The 16,131-nt window shown below is 40.0% G+C and overlaps 2 protein-coding genes across 2 annotated transcripts; one reads left to right on the top strand and one right to left on the bottom strand.

The window, feature by feature from the left end:
- Window positions 1–1,123: 1,123 nt before the first annotated feature.
- ndufb4 (NADH:ubiquinone oxidoreductase subunit B4) lies at window positions 1,124–4,081 on the top strand. The gene is made up of 3 exons (XM_022766264.1): window positions 1,124–1,327; window positions 2,281–2,424; window positions 3,926–4,081. The coding sequence occupies exons 1-3, from the start codon at window positions 1,151–1,153 to the stop codon at window positions 3,986–3,988; spliced, it is 384 nt and encodes a 127-aa protein (XP_022621985.1). The 5' UTR covers window positions 1,124–1,150; the 3' UTR covers window positions 3,989–4,081.
- Window positions 4,082–4,140: 59 nt separating this feature from the next.
- On the bottom strand, window positions 4,141–14,092 carry hgd (homogentisate 1,2-dioxygenase). The gene is made up of 14 exons (XM_022766263.1): window positions 13,947–14,092; window positions 12,540–12,611; window positions 11,946–12,034; window positions 11,743–11,848; window positions 10,668–10,727; window positions 10,494–10,585; window positions 10,320–10,354; window positions 10,111–10,190; window positions 9,760–9,859; window positions 8,936–9,060; window positions 7,082–7,186; window positions 6,777–6,903; window positions 6,180–6,361; window positions 4,141–6,089 (listed from the first exon to the last, which is right to left on the bottom strand). The coding sequence occupies exons 1-14, from the start codon at window positions 13,959–13,961 to the stop codon at window positions 5,946–5,948; spliced, it is 1,332 nt and encodes a 443-aa protein (XP_022621984.1). The 5' UTR covers window positions 13,962–14,092; the 3' UTR covers window positions 4,141–5,945.
- Between the last annotated feature and the right edge of the window lie 2,039 nt (window positions 14,093–16,131).

Raw genomic sequence — 16,131 nt, 5'->3', positions numbered from 1 at the left:
AATTAAAATAACTAAAATTGAATGGGATATAGAGTAGGCCTATAATATTTCCCCCTGACCTGCAGTAGAATACAACCAGAAAGTCTTATTAAATGCAATTATTTCAGGAAAGTGATGACACCTTAAACCTATGCTTTACTATGAGGACCAACGGCATACATGAGAAGAGTTATACTAGTCCTGGTATTTATTTCAACAGACATTTGCCTTCACTGGCTGGACCCTAGTCTGACTCCCTGAAGGTGCTGGAGATGTAGGAGATGGGTTGGGTCACTGGAGAGGTTGTCCCTTTGACACTTGGCTCTTATCTCTTGTTTCTTGTTGTTCACCTGCGGTGTTGTGCTGAGCTGACTGGCGGTTCACCTGTTTTACTGCCTTGTCCCTCTCCAATGTCACCAACACGGTCTGCTTTAGAACTGCTTGATATTTTTCATTCATTCGCTTTACTGCGGGCTCGTAGCTGTTACATTGAACCTTGAGTTTTTTCATCTCCTCGATGAGCCTGTTCTTTTCCTGGACAACACGCTTATGCTGCAGCCGATGGAGGTCTCTGGCTTTCTGGACCCTCACTAGGGTCTCAGCCGCAGTAGAGGCTGCTCGCCTGTACTCCTCCCTCTCCCGCTGTGCGTTTTTCAGCTCGCTTTCCAGGCGCTGGTTGTCAGTGTACACGTCCGGTACCACACCGACCCGCTCTGCATCTACCAGTCCTTTCTGCACCATCTCGGTCCACTCAGTCTGAAAACAGTCAAGTGTTTCTGTCATCCCCGTTTGGATGAGGAAGTTGCGTAAAAAGTCATCCACAGCTTTAGGTTGGTGTGTGCTGCGGGTTGCGTTTGGCCCGGGAGCAGCCTGAGCACTGGCCTCTGCCCGGTTTTGGATAGCTTTTACCGTCGCTTCCAAGTCTTCTTCTCCTTCTGTTAAACTCCCGTCGTCTTCTAGATACACTTCTTCATATTTAAAGTCATCGTCACAGTCACTGGGAGCTCTCGCGTCCTCTTCTTCTCGATTTTTGTTTGTTGCACTCATTGTTTAATTTGACACATCCAGCGAGAGAGAGAGTTTGGCGTAACCATGGTGACGATTTGGACGTTCAACGCGAGATTTCACTAGTTCACGTTTGCCCTAGCATTCTTGCCGTCATCAAACAATCATGGCGGACTACCGAGAGGCGCCCTTGGCCACTCGTCCAAAAACATTGGATCCAAATGAATATTTCAACCTTTCGCCGGATCAAAGACGTACCGAAGAAGACAGGGCAGCACTACGAGCGAATCTGAAGAGGCAGTATCAGACGCAACTCAATAACCCGCTCAGGAAAGAGCTCATTGTAAGTGGCTGCCTGCTAGCTAGCAATGTCACCCTTGAAAAGGGTTCAGGCTACTTGCTGAGATGCTAACGGTAGCATGTCAGGGGCACAGAGCAGTCGCATAAACCAAAATTTATTAAGCACAGTGTTCACATTTATTTGTCCGCATTTCTGTGTTGATGTGCGAGGCTGTATGCCAGAAATGACGTCCGCAACGATCTTTATTTTGGCTTGTGAATAACGTTAGCTAGCTAACACAGTGATTGAAAACGCTGTCAGACTTCATAAATGCCTCATTCAAGCTTCGGCTACTCTGACATCTGACGGCTGTAACACCTAGCTAGTATAAAGACTGTAGACCCAGTTTTAAGGTGAACTGCAGTGTACAGTAAATTCGAAACGCCAGTTATCTTTCTGTGGTAATCTATGTTATATTGTGGGAAAGTCTACATCTTATCTGAAATGATAAGCTGCAATATTCCTAGCACTAGACATGATTTGAAATGGTAGTGATGGTATTTGGTACATTTCCAGCTCCTAAAACCCTGCAAGTTAGCCCACTTTTTATCAACATTCATATTGTCAAAATGTGTGCATCTACCACCAACACCGTTACACTAAGCCTGTAACTGTTACATTTAATATTAACTCAATATTATGTACTTGATTTATCTAATGTTGGCATTTTGTTTCTTCATATAGTGTAATTCTGCTTCTGTCTACCCTGTACTTTTGCATGTCTGTACATAAACAATTCTCACAGCAGAAATTTTGACTTGTCACAGTCAATTTACCTGAGTCAGGACAGGAGACCCTGACAGTTTTGTATTATTATGACAACATACTGTTTTTTACTTTGTAGTTTGTGTTGTATGTATGTTGTAAATAATTCTTTGACTCTTGACTTTTTCCCACGGCAAAAAATCGGTTTACGCAGATCATTGAAATGTCATTGCATACCTTTGTCTTTACAGGAAGACCCTGCACTGACACGCTGGGTGTATGCACGCGCCAACCCCTACTTATACTTCAAGCCCTCTTACAAGACATCACTGTTGGGTGCGATGTTTGGAGTTGTGCCTCTCTTTGTCCTCTACTACGTCTTCAAGACTGACAGGGTATGAGACAAGATGCAGTGAACATCTTTTGCTTGATTATCACATTGTTTAATAACTGGCATGACTCACCCGTGACTCCTTAAAGGTGCTATAAGTAATGTTTTTGCTATCGCTCCATAGCCAATGGTAGCTTTAACAGCTGTTAAATTACCAGTCTAGAAGAAATGTTGCAAGTTCAGCATCAAACATCATTCCTTTACTCACTAAGAGCTGTCTCCAGCAGTGGAAAGCAACATCAATGTTGACTCTTGTTTTGCTTCTATTTCAATCATTTCTTTTCTTCTACTGAAGTTAGCATGCTATTCAGCTAGCCTCAGCCCATCCCTTCGTGTAATAATAATTTGCGAGAGTGGGTCACTGTAAAGTCCAGTCTGCTCTTAATTTAGCATGGGAGGATGAAGTAGCGCTGCTCAGAGGGTATATTTTACCCTCTTGTCTCGTAAACATAACAATGGCTGAAGCACGTTCAGCAGCAGAGGAAGCATACATATAGCATCTTTAGGAAGCAGGTTTAATAATTACACCATATTTTTTTGCTGTGTCCTACAGATACAGTGGCACATGTTAATATTTGTATCCAGAAGAAAACATAAATCAATTGTGGGCACAACACTTAAAATATTTATGGTTTAAGGAACCACTTACTCACAGGTTTGGTCCCACTGACCGTTTTTAGGCTATATAAAAAGCAAGTGACAGAACAGATCTGAAGTTGAATATACACAAATGTAAAAAAAGAAAAAAAAAAGACAAGAATATATGCCAGCGCATTGTTGAGATTAAAGTCCTTTCTCTCAGGGGCACCATTGTTCCGCAGGCATCTGAATTTTACTTCCATTCCCTACTGCTATCTTCTTTTCAGTGCATCTATTTGCCGTAATATTTATGATACTCAAAACAAAACTGGTGGTCAAATCATCAATGATTTTACTTGACATGAAGCAGTGAACAACATAGTATTGAGATCATTTTAACATGTTACAGCACTAATATCAGTTTTATTAGCTAATCTGATACACTGATAATACCATTTACAAGAATATTTTTGTCTAAAATAAACCTTAAATGTGATACTTGGACATGAATGGCATCATAGACATCTGAAAAGCTTTTTAGTTGTGGTTTGGGACTCATTTCTGTGTAGGCGCACAGTTCATCTGGTTTTCTTTTTTGTCACAGTTCCAGTCACATTAGAAATAAGTGCTTCATTTGAAATGCTGCCTTCTTTCATTTTCCTCCCCATTGTCATGGAGATTCACCCTCTAAACCCTCGCCAATAGAAATTCCAGCAAGAATTTGGTGCAATTGTCACACTGCTGGGCGATCGTATTCGTCTCCCTCTCTCCGCTGGGAGGGAGAAAAACTGCTTGAAAATCATAAAGCACTCACTCATAAAACATGCGGTTGAGAAAAATGTCCAGAAGGTGAGGTGAGGGTGATATGACTTTGTTGCTATGGAAACTGTACTAACCCATCATCTGTTTGTCATCTGTTTTTACAGAATAGGAAGGAGGAGCAGATTAAGGCTGGAACCCTTGCGCGCAAATTCAGTTTGTCATCATGAGCTTCGATGTATAAAGACCTCCTGTATGTTGTAGTGATGATGCCAGTGCGTGTAATTATTATTAACCGAATAAAATTATATTGTCAAAAACAACTGTGTGGCATTTGATTGCTGAGGCAAAAGTGTGAGTGATAGGAAAAAGACACATGGGATTGTGAATGTGTGCACAATTTATGTTTTCACAAAACAGGGTAATGCACACACACACACACACACACGGTGTTAGAGCAACATATTTGTTGCTGATCGTAAGCTCACAAGCTAAAGTCCTTGCCAAATCGATAAAAAATATGCACAGAGAAAGTAAAGATACATTTGTGTTAATCATTAGTGACCATTGAGATATATATAGATATTTAAATACCCCATGAAATAATCTGTTTGCCATTTGAAAATGATGTTCTTCCTGTTAAAACAATATGTTTGGGCAGCAGTAAGGGATTGCTCTGAAGTGTAAGCAGATTAAATATCAGAACTACGTAAAAAAAATATGTGATAACTTAATTGGTTACATTATGTTCACACCTTTTAGTAAAGCATGAGGTCAGAATTTAAAGCAAGACCTTTTACCTTTTTCTCAACAACTATTGTGGCTACAAATGAAAATTAAGGCATAATGGTAGTGAAAACTGGCACTAGGAGAGAGAAGTAATCAAGGCAGTGAAATGACTCAGTGACGTTTGCCCTACAAGAATGTACAGTATACAGCAAACCTGCGTACACCCCTCATTATCATTAAAATGTTTACTACCAATCCTTTCCAGTTAATGTAATTTTATTTGTTTTTAGCAAAAGCCCAAGAAGATTTGGAAAAGAACCAACTGCAACAAAACTCAGTACCCTTCATTAGTAAGAATCATTTTTATCTCTCTACTTATTCTGTATGTCTGCCTTTATTTTTGATGACAGGTTCATTCTTACTGGATGATACCACAAATCTGGAAAGATTTTCTGCCATTTTTCACAAATGATTCTTTCTAGCTGCTCTTTGTTGGAAAAGGTTTTGTTGCTCTACCTTATTTAAAACACTCCTAAGGTGTTCTGTTTTATTGGATTCAAGTCAGGGGAAATACCTGGCCAGGTCATAGGTTTGCAGTGTGTTTGAGATCATTGTCACATTGGAAAATTCCTCCTGCCAAACTGAGAGTCATCTTTTCATTCAATATTTGGGTGAACAAACTTGTATTCATTGTGAATCTATCAATGCATCTAAACTGTTTGTTTTTAATTATACATAAGATTAAATACCATACACTTAAACTTAAAAATAATACAATTATTGTAAAAAGGCACAGTTTTGAATCATTGAACATTTTAGTGATATTACTAAGGGGTGTACTCAGTATTGCTGTGTACTGTACATCTAAGGCTTGTTAACACTGGCCACTATAAAGTACTGGTCATACCAGACCATTGTATCAGCAATGACTGTGTTGAACTGAAAGGAGTTGGCTTTTATTTCTCATGACTTTGCCTTTTTATTTGTAAGAAGAATGTGTTATGTCTTCTTTAAAAAATTACACAGCCTCACTTTAAAATTCATTTTTCCAGTAAACAAAGGCGTGCTGATGTCTGTAATCTACAAACTGTTCAAAGTAAAGGAGGCACACAAAATGCACATGTAAGGCATGACTGACCTGTGCAGTTACATGTACAGAAACAATTTATGCAGCCTAGCTGTGATTTTTATTTCTAACATGACAAATAGCAAGTTTTTTTTTTTTTTATTGTGTGATTCCAATCATAGTTGTCTGTATGAAATAAACGCCTAAATTTCATGGCATACTTCATTCCTTCTGTATTTTCAGTCAACACACCTAATCAAAAAATACAAAGAAAGCCAAGTTGCACTAAAATTGGATTGCTGGTAGTTACATTGAAGAAAGTGAAATTAGGACTTTTATCTTCATATGACAACTGTACTTGGTTAAAATTATTTATAAGTCACTTTGTCTGTTTACTTTTTGCTGGGCTTCCAGTTCGGGTTAAAGTGGCTGCGGAGAGGTTCCCAGCACTGGTAGTAGCTCTTGTCGAGCCTCTGACATGTCTGTAGACCCCACTTGGTCACTGCCATACTGAAGGATGACTCAAACATAAAAGCCTGAAGTAGGGAAATGACACAAAACAGATATAATATCTCATTGTGTTCTGCAAAATCAAAATTCTTAATGACTAATTAATTATTTTTTACCATGGTGCCCTCAGCCACCCTCTCAGGTTTCAGCTCAGCAGTGCTGTTCTTCTCAAAGCAGTCAACGTCCGGACCATGTGGGGTCATTATGCTGTGGAGGCTGGCCCCTCCCGGCTGGAAACCCTCCTCTTTGGCTTCGTAGTGGCCTTTGATCAGACCCATGAACTCACTCATGCAGTTACCTAAAGTCACAAGCAGGAGAAGCTGTAACACAACGCTGCGCTGGGGACAGTTTGCTGTACAAAGACCAAGTTGTAACAATGAGCTCCACTAGATGGCCTTATAGATATGTGGTAAAAACAGACAAAAGGTGCTATGGTGGGTCCTCAGTTGTAAAAAGTCATACAGCAGGTGGAGAGTTATCACCTTCCATCTTGACACTGGTTGAGTAAATGAACACGTTAGGTTATGGCTGATTTTTTTTTTTTTTTCATTCTAAATTACCCTCACTAGGCAGAATTTGACCATTAGAATTAAAATTCAGTCACATTCTCATAACCAAGCTCCCAAAATTTTTAAGTCTTATTCTCTTTCTTTTCAAAATGTGGACAAGCCACTTTAGAGTTGAAGCATGTATGTGTGTTTCTATGGTCTTACGGTGATAGTACGGTGGACGGAAGGTGTGATCAGCCACACCCCACCGTGGGGGGAAGATGACAAAATCAGCAATAGCCACACCGGGTCGTGTGGATTTGGCCGTCAGCACAGTGAAGATAGATGGATCCTATAGGAAGATTATAAAGATAACAATATGTGATATTTGAGGGTTTTCTTATGGGGCTTGAATCTGTTCACTTCAATGGCATAAATAGCAAGAAATTAAGGGAGAAAATAATACAATAATCAATATGTATATTGAAAAGCACTGTGAGTGTGTCTGTGTTCTTAAACATGACTCTCACCGCATGGTCGAATGCCACACAGTTGATAACCATGAAGTTCTTCAGGTTGTATTTGTAAGGTGTGTAGTTCCCGTGCCAGGCAACCACATTGAACGGAGAAAAATCCTACGTGCAGAGCACAGAACAAAACAAATAAGACGAGTCTACCCAAGCTACAAACACAAAAGACTTTAAATTGAGCTTTTCACAGGGAAAGGGGAACAATGAATAATGTCTTTGTAATCTTAAATTCCCAGAGAGAGTACTTCTTGACATAAAGAGAAAAAAACTGGTCATAATGAAAAGGGTTGATTGTGAAAAAAGGGTGTGCTTCTTTCATTCTTTCTTCTCTTTCATTCCCCCTGTTCTTTGTGATACGAGGCTCCAGGTATTATGGGGTAATTGGCTTCACAATCAAACTTTCCCAAACTTTGAGCATTTTGACGCTCGCAGCAGCGCAGTTATGGGGGGAGCAGCAGTAACAGTGGGTGCAGAGATATTTCTTTATCTTGATTGTTAAAACCAGTGCAATTTTATATAGCTTCTCTGTTCTGATAATGTCACTGCGAAAAAGACATTCAACAGGAGCTCTAAAATCAATACAGTTCATTACAACTCAAGCTGCCTCCTGAGTGACCTTTAAGCTCCTTACACACACGCATCACTTACACACATGAACACCTAATACACACTGACAAAAAAATCCTCACACACATATTCATACGTACACCTGTGCATAAGTAAATTCACACATATAACCAATAAACAGCACACACAACCTAACACACTCAATTTACAGTTGCCATTCAAAAAGGTCTTTGGGGAACCCATTGCAGGTAATTTCTTGGACATTCATCTGCGGTAACTCCACTACATTCGATTAAAATGAAGGGAAAAAATGGAGGAGAGCAAGCACTTGCACACACATGCACACAAAACACAAACATATTGGCCCAGTCAAGCAAATAATAAGTTAATTTGAGCAATTTCAGCGCTCTGCAGGGGAACAAAACAGCAGGACCAGACGGGAGCAGCAGCATCTTCCCCCGAGATGAGGCTCGCGTCCTTATTTTCTTACCCCTGTAGCCTCACCCTCCAGGCTCAGGGAAGGGTGGACACCAGGAAAAGCGTGTCAGGTGCAGCCCACAGCTTCCACCTCTAACTTCCAGCACATAACAAGGGGCAGATACTCAAGTAGAGGCAGCCAGAGAGGTGAAAAGTGTTTGTTTTGCTACAAAAAAGACAGTATCTCACCCTTGTGTACTTCCTACGATGAATAATAATAGTGTGGTTTGACATGGTTTCCACGGTTACAACCCCTCAACCCCCGCCCCTGACAAACCTCTCCTCCCACCTCCTCCCTGTCTCGGTAAAAAACCTCCTGTCAGACATTATGTGTCGATCCAATTATGCGCCTAACAGGACATTTCTTGAGGGGGAGGATCATTCCCCGAGTGAAATATGGTGAAATTAATGCTTAACTTGTGAAAGGTTTTTCCTACAAAGCAAAGCTTCACGGGTACACTGTCTGTAACGCCAGAATGCCTTAACTAATTATGAGTGATTAAGACTCATAAGGGAGTCGAGGCGGAAACCTGCTGAATGGATAACAGCTAACACTTCCATATTAAATCATCAGGGATGGCAATTCAATCGGTAGGAGCAGCTAATGGATCATATGCTTCACTTGGACAGTTTCCTGTTAGTTATTGTTGCGGTTCGATGGTGTTTGCTGAAGCAAATACAAACCTAAATAGGGTAATAGGGCAAGTATGCCATATGTGCTGGCCCCTGTCATACGGTATCTGTGGATATGTGTGAGTGTGCTGACACACACAGACTGAAATGTCACAAAAAAAAAAAAAAAAAAAACACCTGTTGGCAGGCGAAGAGCTTCCCTTGGTATTTGTTGATGATGGTGTAACCTGTGGACACGTTGCGATCCTCGTACCAAGCAACTGGACACAAGAAATCTCTTGGGTTGGCCAGACCATTGGCTCCTGCAAAACATATAATAACATAACCATAGACATACACACACAAAAAAATCCTTTGTAAACAAGACTACGGCTGTGTCACTCCCTTTGTACTACTGTACATAATGCAGTAAATGTAGTGTCCCCCGTTTCATTTAAAAGTCTGAATTCAAAGTATGAAATTTATTCTCTATATAGTGTCTTGCAAAATTCACACAATGCAATGAGCCACATTTCATAGATGCGAAAATGGTGCAACTCCACAGCTATCAGTGATGACACTAAATGATGATGATTAGTAAGTGTCCAAAAGCTCAGTTTACTGCGGTCTATTGAGTAAACTATTGATGGTCTATTATATAGGGAGTAGTGAATGAGTGAAGTGATTTCAGATACAGTCCACAGGCCACAGCCATGCTACTGGCTGTCAGGGTATACTTAGGCGTCAAACATATAATAATAATAATATGCTCAAGGTAAAAGGTTTACCATGTTCACCAGTTTAATTTACTTACTAGTTTAGTATATTAGCATGCTAAAGCTTTGGACAAATTAAATGAAAAGTCACACGGATCACCAAAGTGATTATAATTCATACTGAGAGGAATGTGAATGTGTACCAAATTCATGACAATCAATCCAGTAGTTGTTTTAGTCTAGACCAAAGCGGTGGACGAACAGATCAACATTGCCAGACATCACAAACATCATACGAACACACACCTATGGGTCCCAGGTCAGGGAGCTCAAAGTGGGCTCCATACACCTCCAGTATATAACCTCTGGTTTCTCCAAACACATCCACACTGAAACGCATCCCTTGCTGGAGAAAACACATGAGAAGTGGTGGTTAGGGAACTTCTGTGTTCATGGACTAATGTGTTTGGAAAAAAACACGTGTGTTGTCCTGGTGGTCAGGCTGTAGCTCAAAACTCTTTCTACTGTCATTTATTTTTAAGGTCACTTTGGAAAAGTACCAAACTATGTCTTTCTAAATATGGTAAGTGGGGTTTGGGGGCAGACACAATGGGAGATTTCTGTGAAAACTGGGGAGCTGAAAAACATAGAGCTCACCTGGATGACACAGATCTCGTTCGGCTCCACCATCATCTTCCCAAACTCTGTAGTGATCAAGATCTCACCCTGCTGGGGGACTGGCAAGACAAACAGACAAAGAGAGCAACAGAGAAAAGAAAATCTGAGAGAGAAGAAGGACAGAGGATTGAGCTATCATTGCTCCGGTGATAGATGACAGTGAAAACATCAACAGCCCTTTTCCTCACCGATCAGAAAGTCTCCATCTGAGTTGTTGAAGCACCTGAAACAGGAAAAAATTGAAGAGCTGAGAAATGATCAGCAAACCGTAATCAAAGATTTTTTTTCCTTTCCTGTTGATATGTGAAAATACATCTATTTGTTACGTGATGGGATAGATCTGCACACAAATACATACAGACCTGTCAACCATGGAAGTGTTGCAGGTGTACATATGGATGCCAATGCCATTGCGAGATTTGGCATCCCCTGCACCACAGACAGTATGCAGACCCTGCAAGATACGGATGGTGACAATCCCAATCAACTCACCATCTTTAATGAAACAATAACATGGGAAAAAGAGTTAAACTTACAGCTACAAAGTCCACTTTCTTCTCTGTAGATTTGGGAATGGTAAATGGCAGCCATCGCAGCTGTGAGAGAAACCTCAGAGTCAGAATCTACTTATTCAGTAAAGACAGATAATTTAAAGGAATGCATCTCCAAAGCATTAAAGGTCCTGAAAATATATTTTCTCAATTAGATTCTTACATTGAGCCATGAGATCCTACATGAGTACAAAACTGAAAAAATCTGACAAAATGAAAACTTTCAGGGTTTTTCATATGATACATTTTTCTACTTTTCTTTGCTTCGATAACTGGTTAGTTAGAAAAAGATGATACCATGATACCAAGTGTGCACTGATCAGAGTTTCAGTTGTGTTGCTCTTTGCTTATGTTGCCAGCACTGATAATCAGATTTGATCAAAAGACAACCACACTGTCCTCAACTTAGCATGCTAACCACCTAGCCCCGCCCTACCCGGACTGTCTTACCACTTTCCAATACCAAGTCACTGCAGCGTCCAGTCTACCCTGAAGAAATAGCACTACTCAGAGGGTGTATAACCTCTTGTCTTGTAAACAGAACAATGACTGTCTTGCCAAGACTGGTAAGTAAACAGCTGTCAATGCTAACAGGGGCTATATAGCAATTGCATAACTCACAAATAGCTCCTTTAAAGATATGGATTGAAATTTGTGAAATATTCATATTCACTTTCTTGCCAAGTTCGATGAGATCAAGATCAATACCACTCTCACATCTGTACCATATATGACGTTACCAGTGACACGCAGTTATTTAGCTTAGCATAAAGACTGGAAACAGAAGAACACAGCTAGCCTGACTCTGTCAAAAGATAGAAAAATCAACCTATTAGCACCTATAAAATTCACTAATTAACTTATTATATCTTTTTTTGTTAATTCCTTACAAAAACTAAGATAAGCAGTAATAGTATGCTGTTTTCCCATTCCCAGACTTTATTCTAAACTAAGCTAATATTTGGATCAATTTTCAGGGCCTTAAGCAAGATTCACAGTTTCACTAAATTGAAGTAAGGACTAGATGATCAGGAACTCTTCCTGTTCAGCCTTGATGTACCTGGTTAGGATCGGGCTCCACTTCATTCCAGTTCTCTGTTAGATTCCCACATGGTACTGCCGTAAAAGGCTTATGTTTGACGGATGGGAGGATGCGGTAGAGCCAGCTGAAGAAAGAAAACGGACCGATACAAAGTTATTCCTAATGTCAAAGATCCATTTGATCTATACAGGCTGATGTACATGTCAGAGAGAGATGGATACCTCCTCTTATTAGCTGGTCGTGGGCAGGTGAAAGCAGAGCCAGAGAGCTGCTCAGCATAGAGGCCATAGGGACAGACTTGAGGATTGTTCTACAGAAATATAATACACTGTGTTCAGACAGGATGTCAGTGTTATATACTGTGTGTTATGTATTGTGCAAGCACGGGATTGGAAGGCCTGTTTAAAGTTCTGAATAAATTCTGAGAGGTTTTGCATTTTTTCAGCTAATCACAATACAAGCATGTGGAAGTCTTAAGACATGGAGCATTGGTACGATTTGACTTTTGTGGACATCATCCAGGTTTTTCTTTTGCAGTTACATAAGGGTGGTTTGTCAAATAATGATGAAAGTGTCAATAGATGTGAGGAAGGAAAAGGCAAGCTGGAGTTGACTATGTGCCTTTTAGGATCAGATTTTTGTATTTTCCTATGAAACATGGAGGAGTCACACCAGCTTTTGGTTGGTTAAACCCATCCTAACTCCTATGGTGCCGCATTAAGTATTCATGCAATTCACTTAAGCACAAAATCAATGAATAAATGATCAAATTAATGCCAAAATGAGCCCTGAGTGTGCTTTTGTGTGTGAGCTACCTGTCCCTCAGGTAATGATCCGGGACAGCGAGGGTCTTCAGAGGAGAACTCATTGCCAAAACCACTCATGTACTGAAACAAGCAGACAGACAAACATTTAACATCCAAGGGAAGTTAAAGTGAAAAATAAAAAATACACCATGCAGCTTCATTGTAATGCAGGATAAATGTGTTCATGCTGGTTATAATTAAATTTGAAGGCTTGTCATTAAGGCTTGTCTTTCTGTTAATTGTTGTCATATTGATTCACATTAGATCTATGATAAAACAAACTGCAGTTATGCCAGATTTCCCCCCTTGCAGTCATCCATTATTTTTGTGTTATTGTGTTATAGAAACAGACTAATTACACTAACATCCTCCACAGTACATTTTGATCAACACTTTTTCTTCACAGTTATGAGAAGATTATTATTCCGCTATCCTCCTTTGGTTGTATCGATCACCAGCACTTAATGTCTTCCCTACCACTGAAAAGCATGAACTTAGTACAAGGTAAATAAATCTTGCTGAGTCATTGTTAGTCTGCAAAAAGCACACTGACAGACATGGATGGTTTCCATATGTGCGTGTTCATGTGTCTAAAGTGCCTGGGTGAAAACATTCTGGAAGCTCCAGTGTGTCCCTTATGAGAGAATGTTATGTAAAGGATTTTGTTCAACTTGCACTTTCATTTCGAGTTATAGTCCAGCACAACTTTTATATTACATGGATAATGTATTAAATATTAAGTCATTTCAGTTTATTCTTATAATGATTTTTGAGAGAAATCTCAGAAAGAACTGAAACAATTCCAGTGTTCTAGCTTTTGGACATAATCATCACTTTCTTTAAGGTTGAATACAACAAATTACTCAACTGGTGTAATTGAAATGATACTTGAGTAATGGTTTCCACCATAAAACCAAATAAAACAAAAAACACTGTGAAACCAGGACTGGAATAAATGGTTTGGGGGCTGTAATGGTTACAACACATGAGAATAATACTTATTTTATTGTAATGATAAACGTAAAAGGTTTTCAAGTTTGTTCTATTGAAAAGAATCTTTCCCACTTAAATATGTTAGTGCTGGTGTTGAGGCATCTCAGACCACATCTGGGCAGCTGCTGAATGCAGCACTCTGATTGGTCGGAGGGAACGCCTCCCTTCAGTCAGCCGGTCTACTTCTGTTAGTTATGATGGCTAATACACGGTTTAATTTTTGCACATCTATCTGGTGCAAGATATCATAAGCTGAAGTTCACATTTTCCTTTATTTATAATATCATGGAACTGATGCATGTTTGTTAGTGATACATCTATACAACTATAGTGAAACTTACTGGGTTTGCGCAGTCTAAGCACTGGTGAATGAGTATTTCCAATAGCAGAAGTAGTTTTGGAGAAAGAAAAATGCTGCCTTACCTTGAGTCCAGCCATTGCGCTGTCTGTTAATTTTTTTCTCGCAGCTGTTTAAAGTTAGAAAGTAATTTGCAGCTATTGTCTAACTCTTAATGCATTGCCCTCGACCAAAGTCCACTGCTTCAACCGTGCATGCCGGTATGGACAGAGTGAAAAGGGGGGTTGGATTTATACGCTTCCTCAGTATGGTTTTAATTAAGCATTGACAGGCTCTGTGACGCAGCAGCGGGGTCTCTGGCAAAGGGGAGAGGACGGATTGGATGAGCGGAAAGGTGCGCAAACAAGGACCAGTGTCACAGCCAAAACAAACAAGAACGAAGACTTGGACATTTTAAAGTTTTAAGTGAAACAGACAGATAACATATATGAAAAAGACATATTCAATAGGCATACATGAAGCAAAGCTAGCACTTCATAGGAAATGCTTTGTCAGGTTACAAACAACTGTAATCCTGAAATGACAAACAAAACTATAGGCCTACTAAGCACTAGATTGTCATAAACTCATTGTAGCTATTGTCAAACATATTAAAACATTATAAGACCTATGTAGGATATAGTGAAGTAAAATTAACAGAGTATGGTAACAGACACAATGTCTGCTATAGTGACAATATTGGCATTCATCGCAGCTAAATTGTGGTGACCTCATGTGGGACTGCTTGTGCAAATAATTGTGCCATGCACATCCTCACGTCCTGCAAAAACAAACATTAAGGCAAAAAAAGAAAAAAAGCCTATTGAATAGAGCCTTTAATGTCCCAAATTGGCTATGGCCTACATTTATTGATTTAATGTTTATTCTGAAGTAAAATCTCTACATGGCAAACGTGGCATCAAGATGAACGGATGATCCTTAATTCTGCCAGGCTTAACACGCGTTTCATTTAAAGTGAGCTATCATTCTTCTTCAGCTGCATTATTAATTGGTTTTTCTTAAAACCAGCATAATACACGGGCTAACCTCTGCATTCTGCAGCGAGCAGTTCACTCTTGATGTGTACAACAGCAAAGGCCTCCAAAAAGCTCTATACATTACTTTAAGCAAAATTTATTCTGTTCATTTCTTGAAATAGATGGTCAAACGATGGGTACCTAATGTCCCCCATGCAGCATGTATCAAAAAGAATCAATTTCGCCTTTCTCATTCTTGCCTCGCTTCCCCTCTTGTCTATTTCTTTCTTTTTGGGAGGTGTTGGGGAAGGGTAAATGATGGCAATTCTCATAGCGAGGCGCAAATAAACTCGCCGCGGCAGAAGTAACTGTTCTCCGGCGAGGCGTGCAGTCAGGCCCGGGCCCCCCGCTGACAGGCAGTCAGGGTGCTGTGCCAAAGACGAGAAAGCCCAGTGGCAGGAAAATATCACGTCCCAGTCTCCGGAAATTGATCTGCTCCTTGTATGGAGAAAGAAAATGAGTGATTTTAATTTCATCCCCGAGTCTGATGATAGAATTCTAGAGTATTTGGGTCCAATCCGGATGTGTGTTTTAAGAAAGGCAGGAATAGCTGGAGACGACAGAGAGGAAACTGTTGTTGCCTACTGACAGTTATATCTATGCATGCGTAAGTGGGCCATAAATGCTTTGTTATTAGATGCCTGCTGAACTCAATGGCTTGATGGTAAATGGTACACTCACCTGGCAGAGTCTATCCCCATATGCATAAACAGGCAATCTCTCTCTCTCTCTCTCTCTCTCTTACACACACACACATACATACATACACACACACACACACACACATATACATACATACATATATATACACACACACACACACACACACACACACACACACACACACACACACACACACACAAAAGACTATTCTGTGATATATGTGATGACATCTTTAGTCTTTCATTGCAGGTGGTGCCCATACTTTCACATACATGCAATATATGTGCTACTTTTCTGCCCCCTAATCCTATATCTTGACCTTTAAAGTGTCAATAATTTTGTACATGCCCCCACAGTCCTGAGGTCTCACCAGGTACAATAATTAAAATCCCCTGTGTGGGTTTACCATGGGTGTGTAGACCCTTCGACATTACCAACACAATGGTATTATATCTTAACAAGCAAGTATTGAGGCTTCCAGCACACACTGTAGCCTTTGCAAGGCCATACAAACAGTATACTTTACAATATGTATCCTTTATATAGTCCAGAATTCATTCACGGTCTTCTA

The sequence above is a fragment of the Seriola dumerili genome, unplaced genomic scaffold (assembly GCF_002260705.1).
Source record: "Seriola dumerili isolate Sdu_G_001 unplaced genomic scaffold, Sdu_1.0 BDQW01000822.1, whole genome shotgun sequence".
NCBI classification, from domain to species: Eukaryota; Metazoa; Chordata; class Actinopteri; order Carangiformes; family Carangidae; genus Seriola; species Seriola dumerili.
Note: the sequence above shows the minus strand (reverse complement) of the source record. Positions and strands in the feature narration are given on the sequence as shown.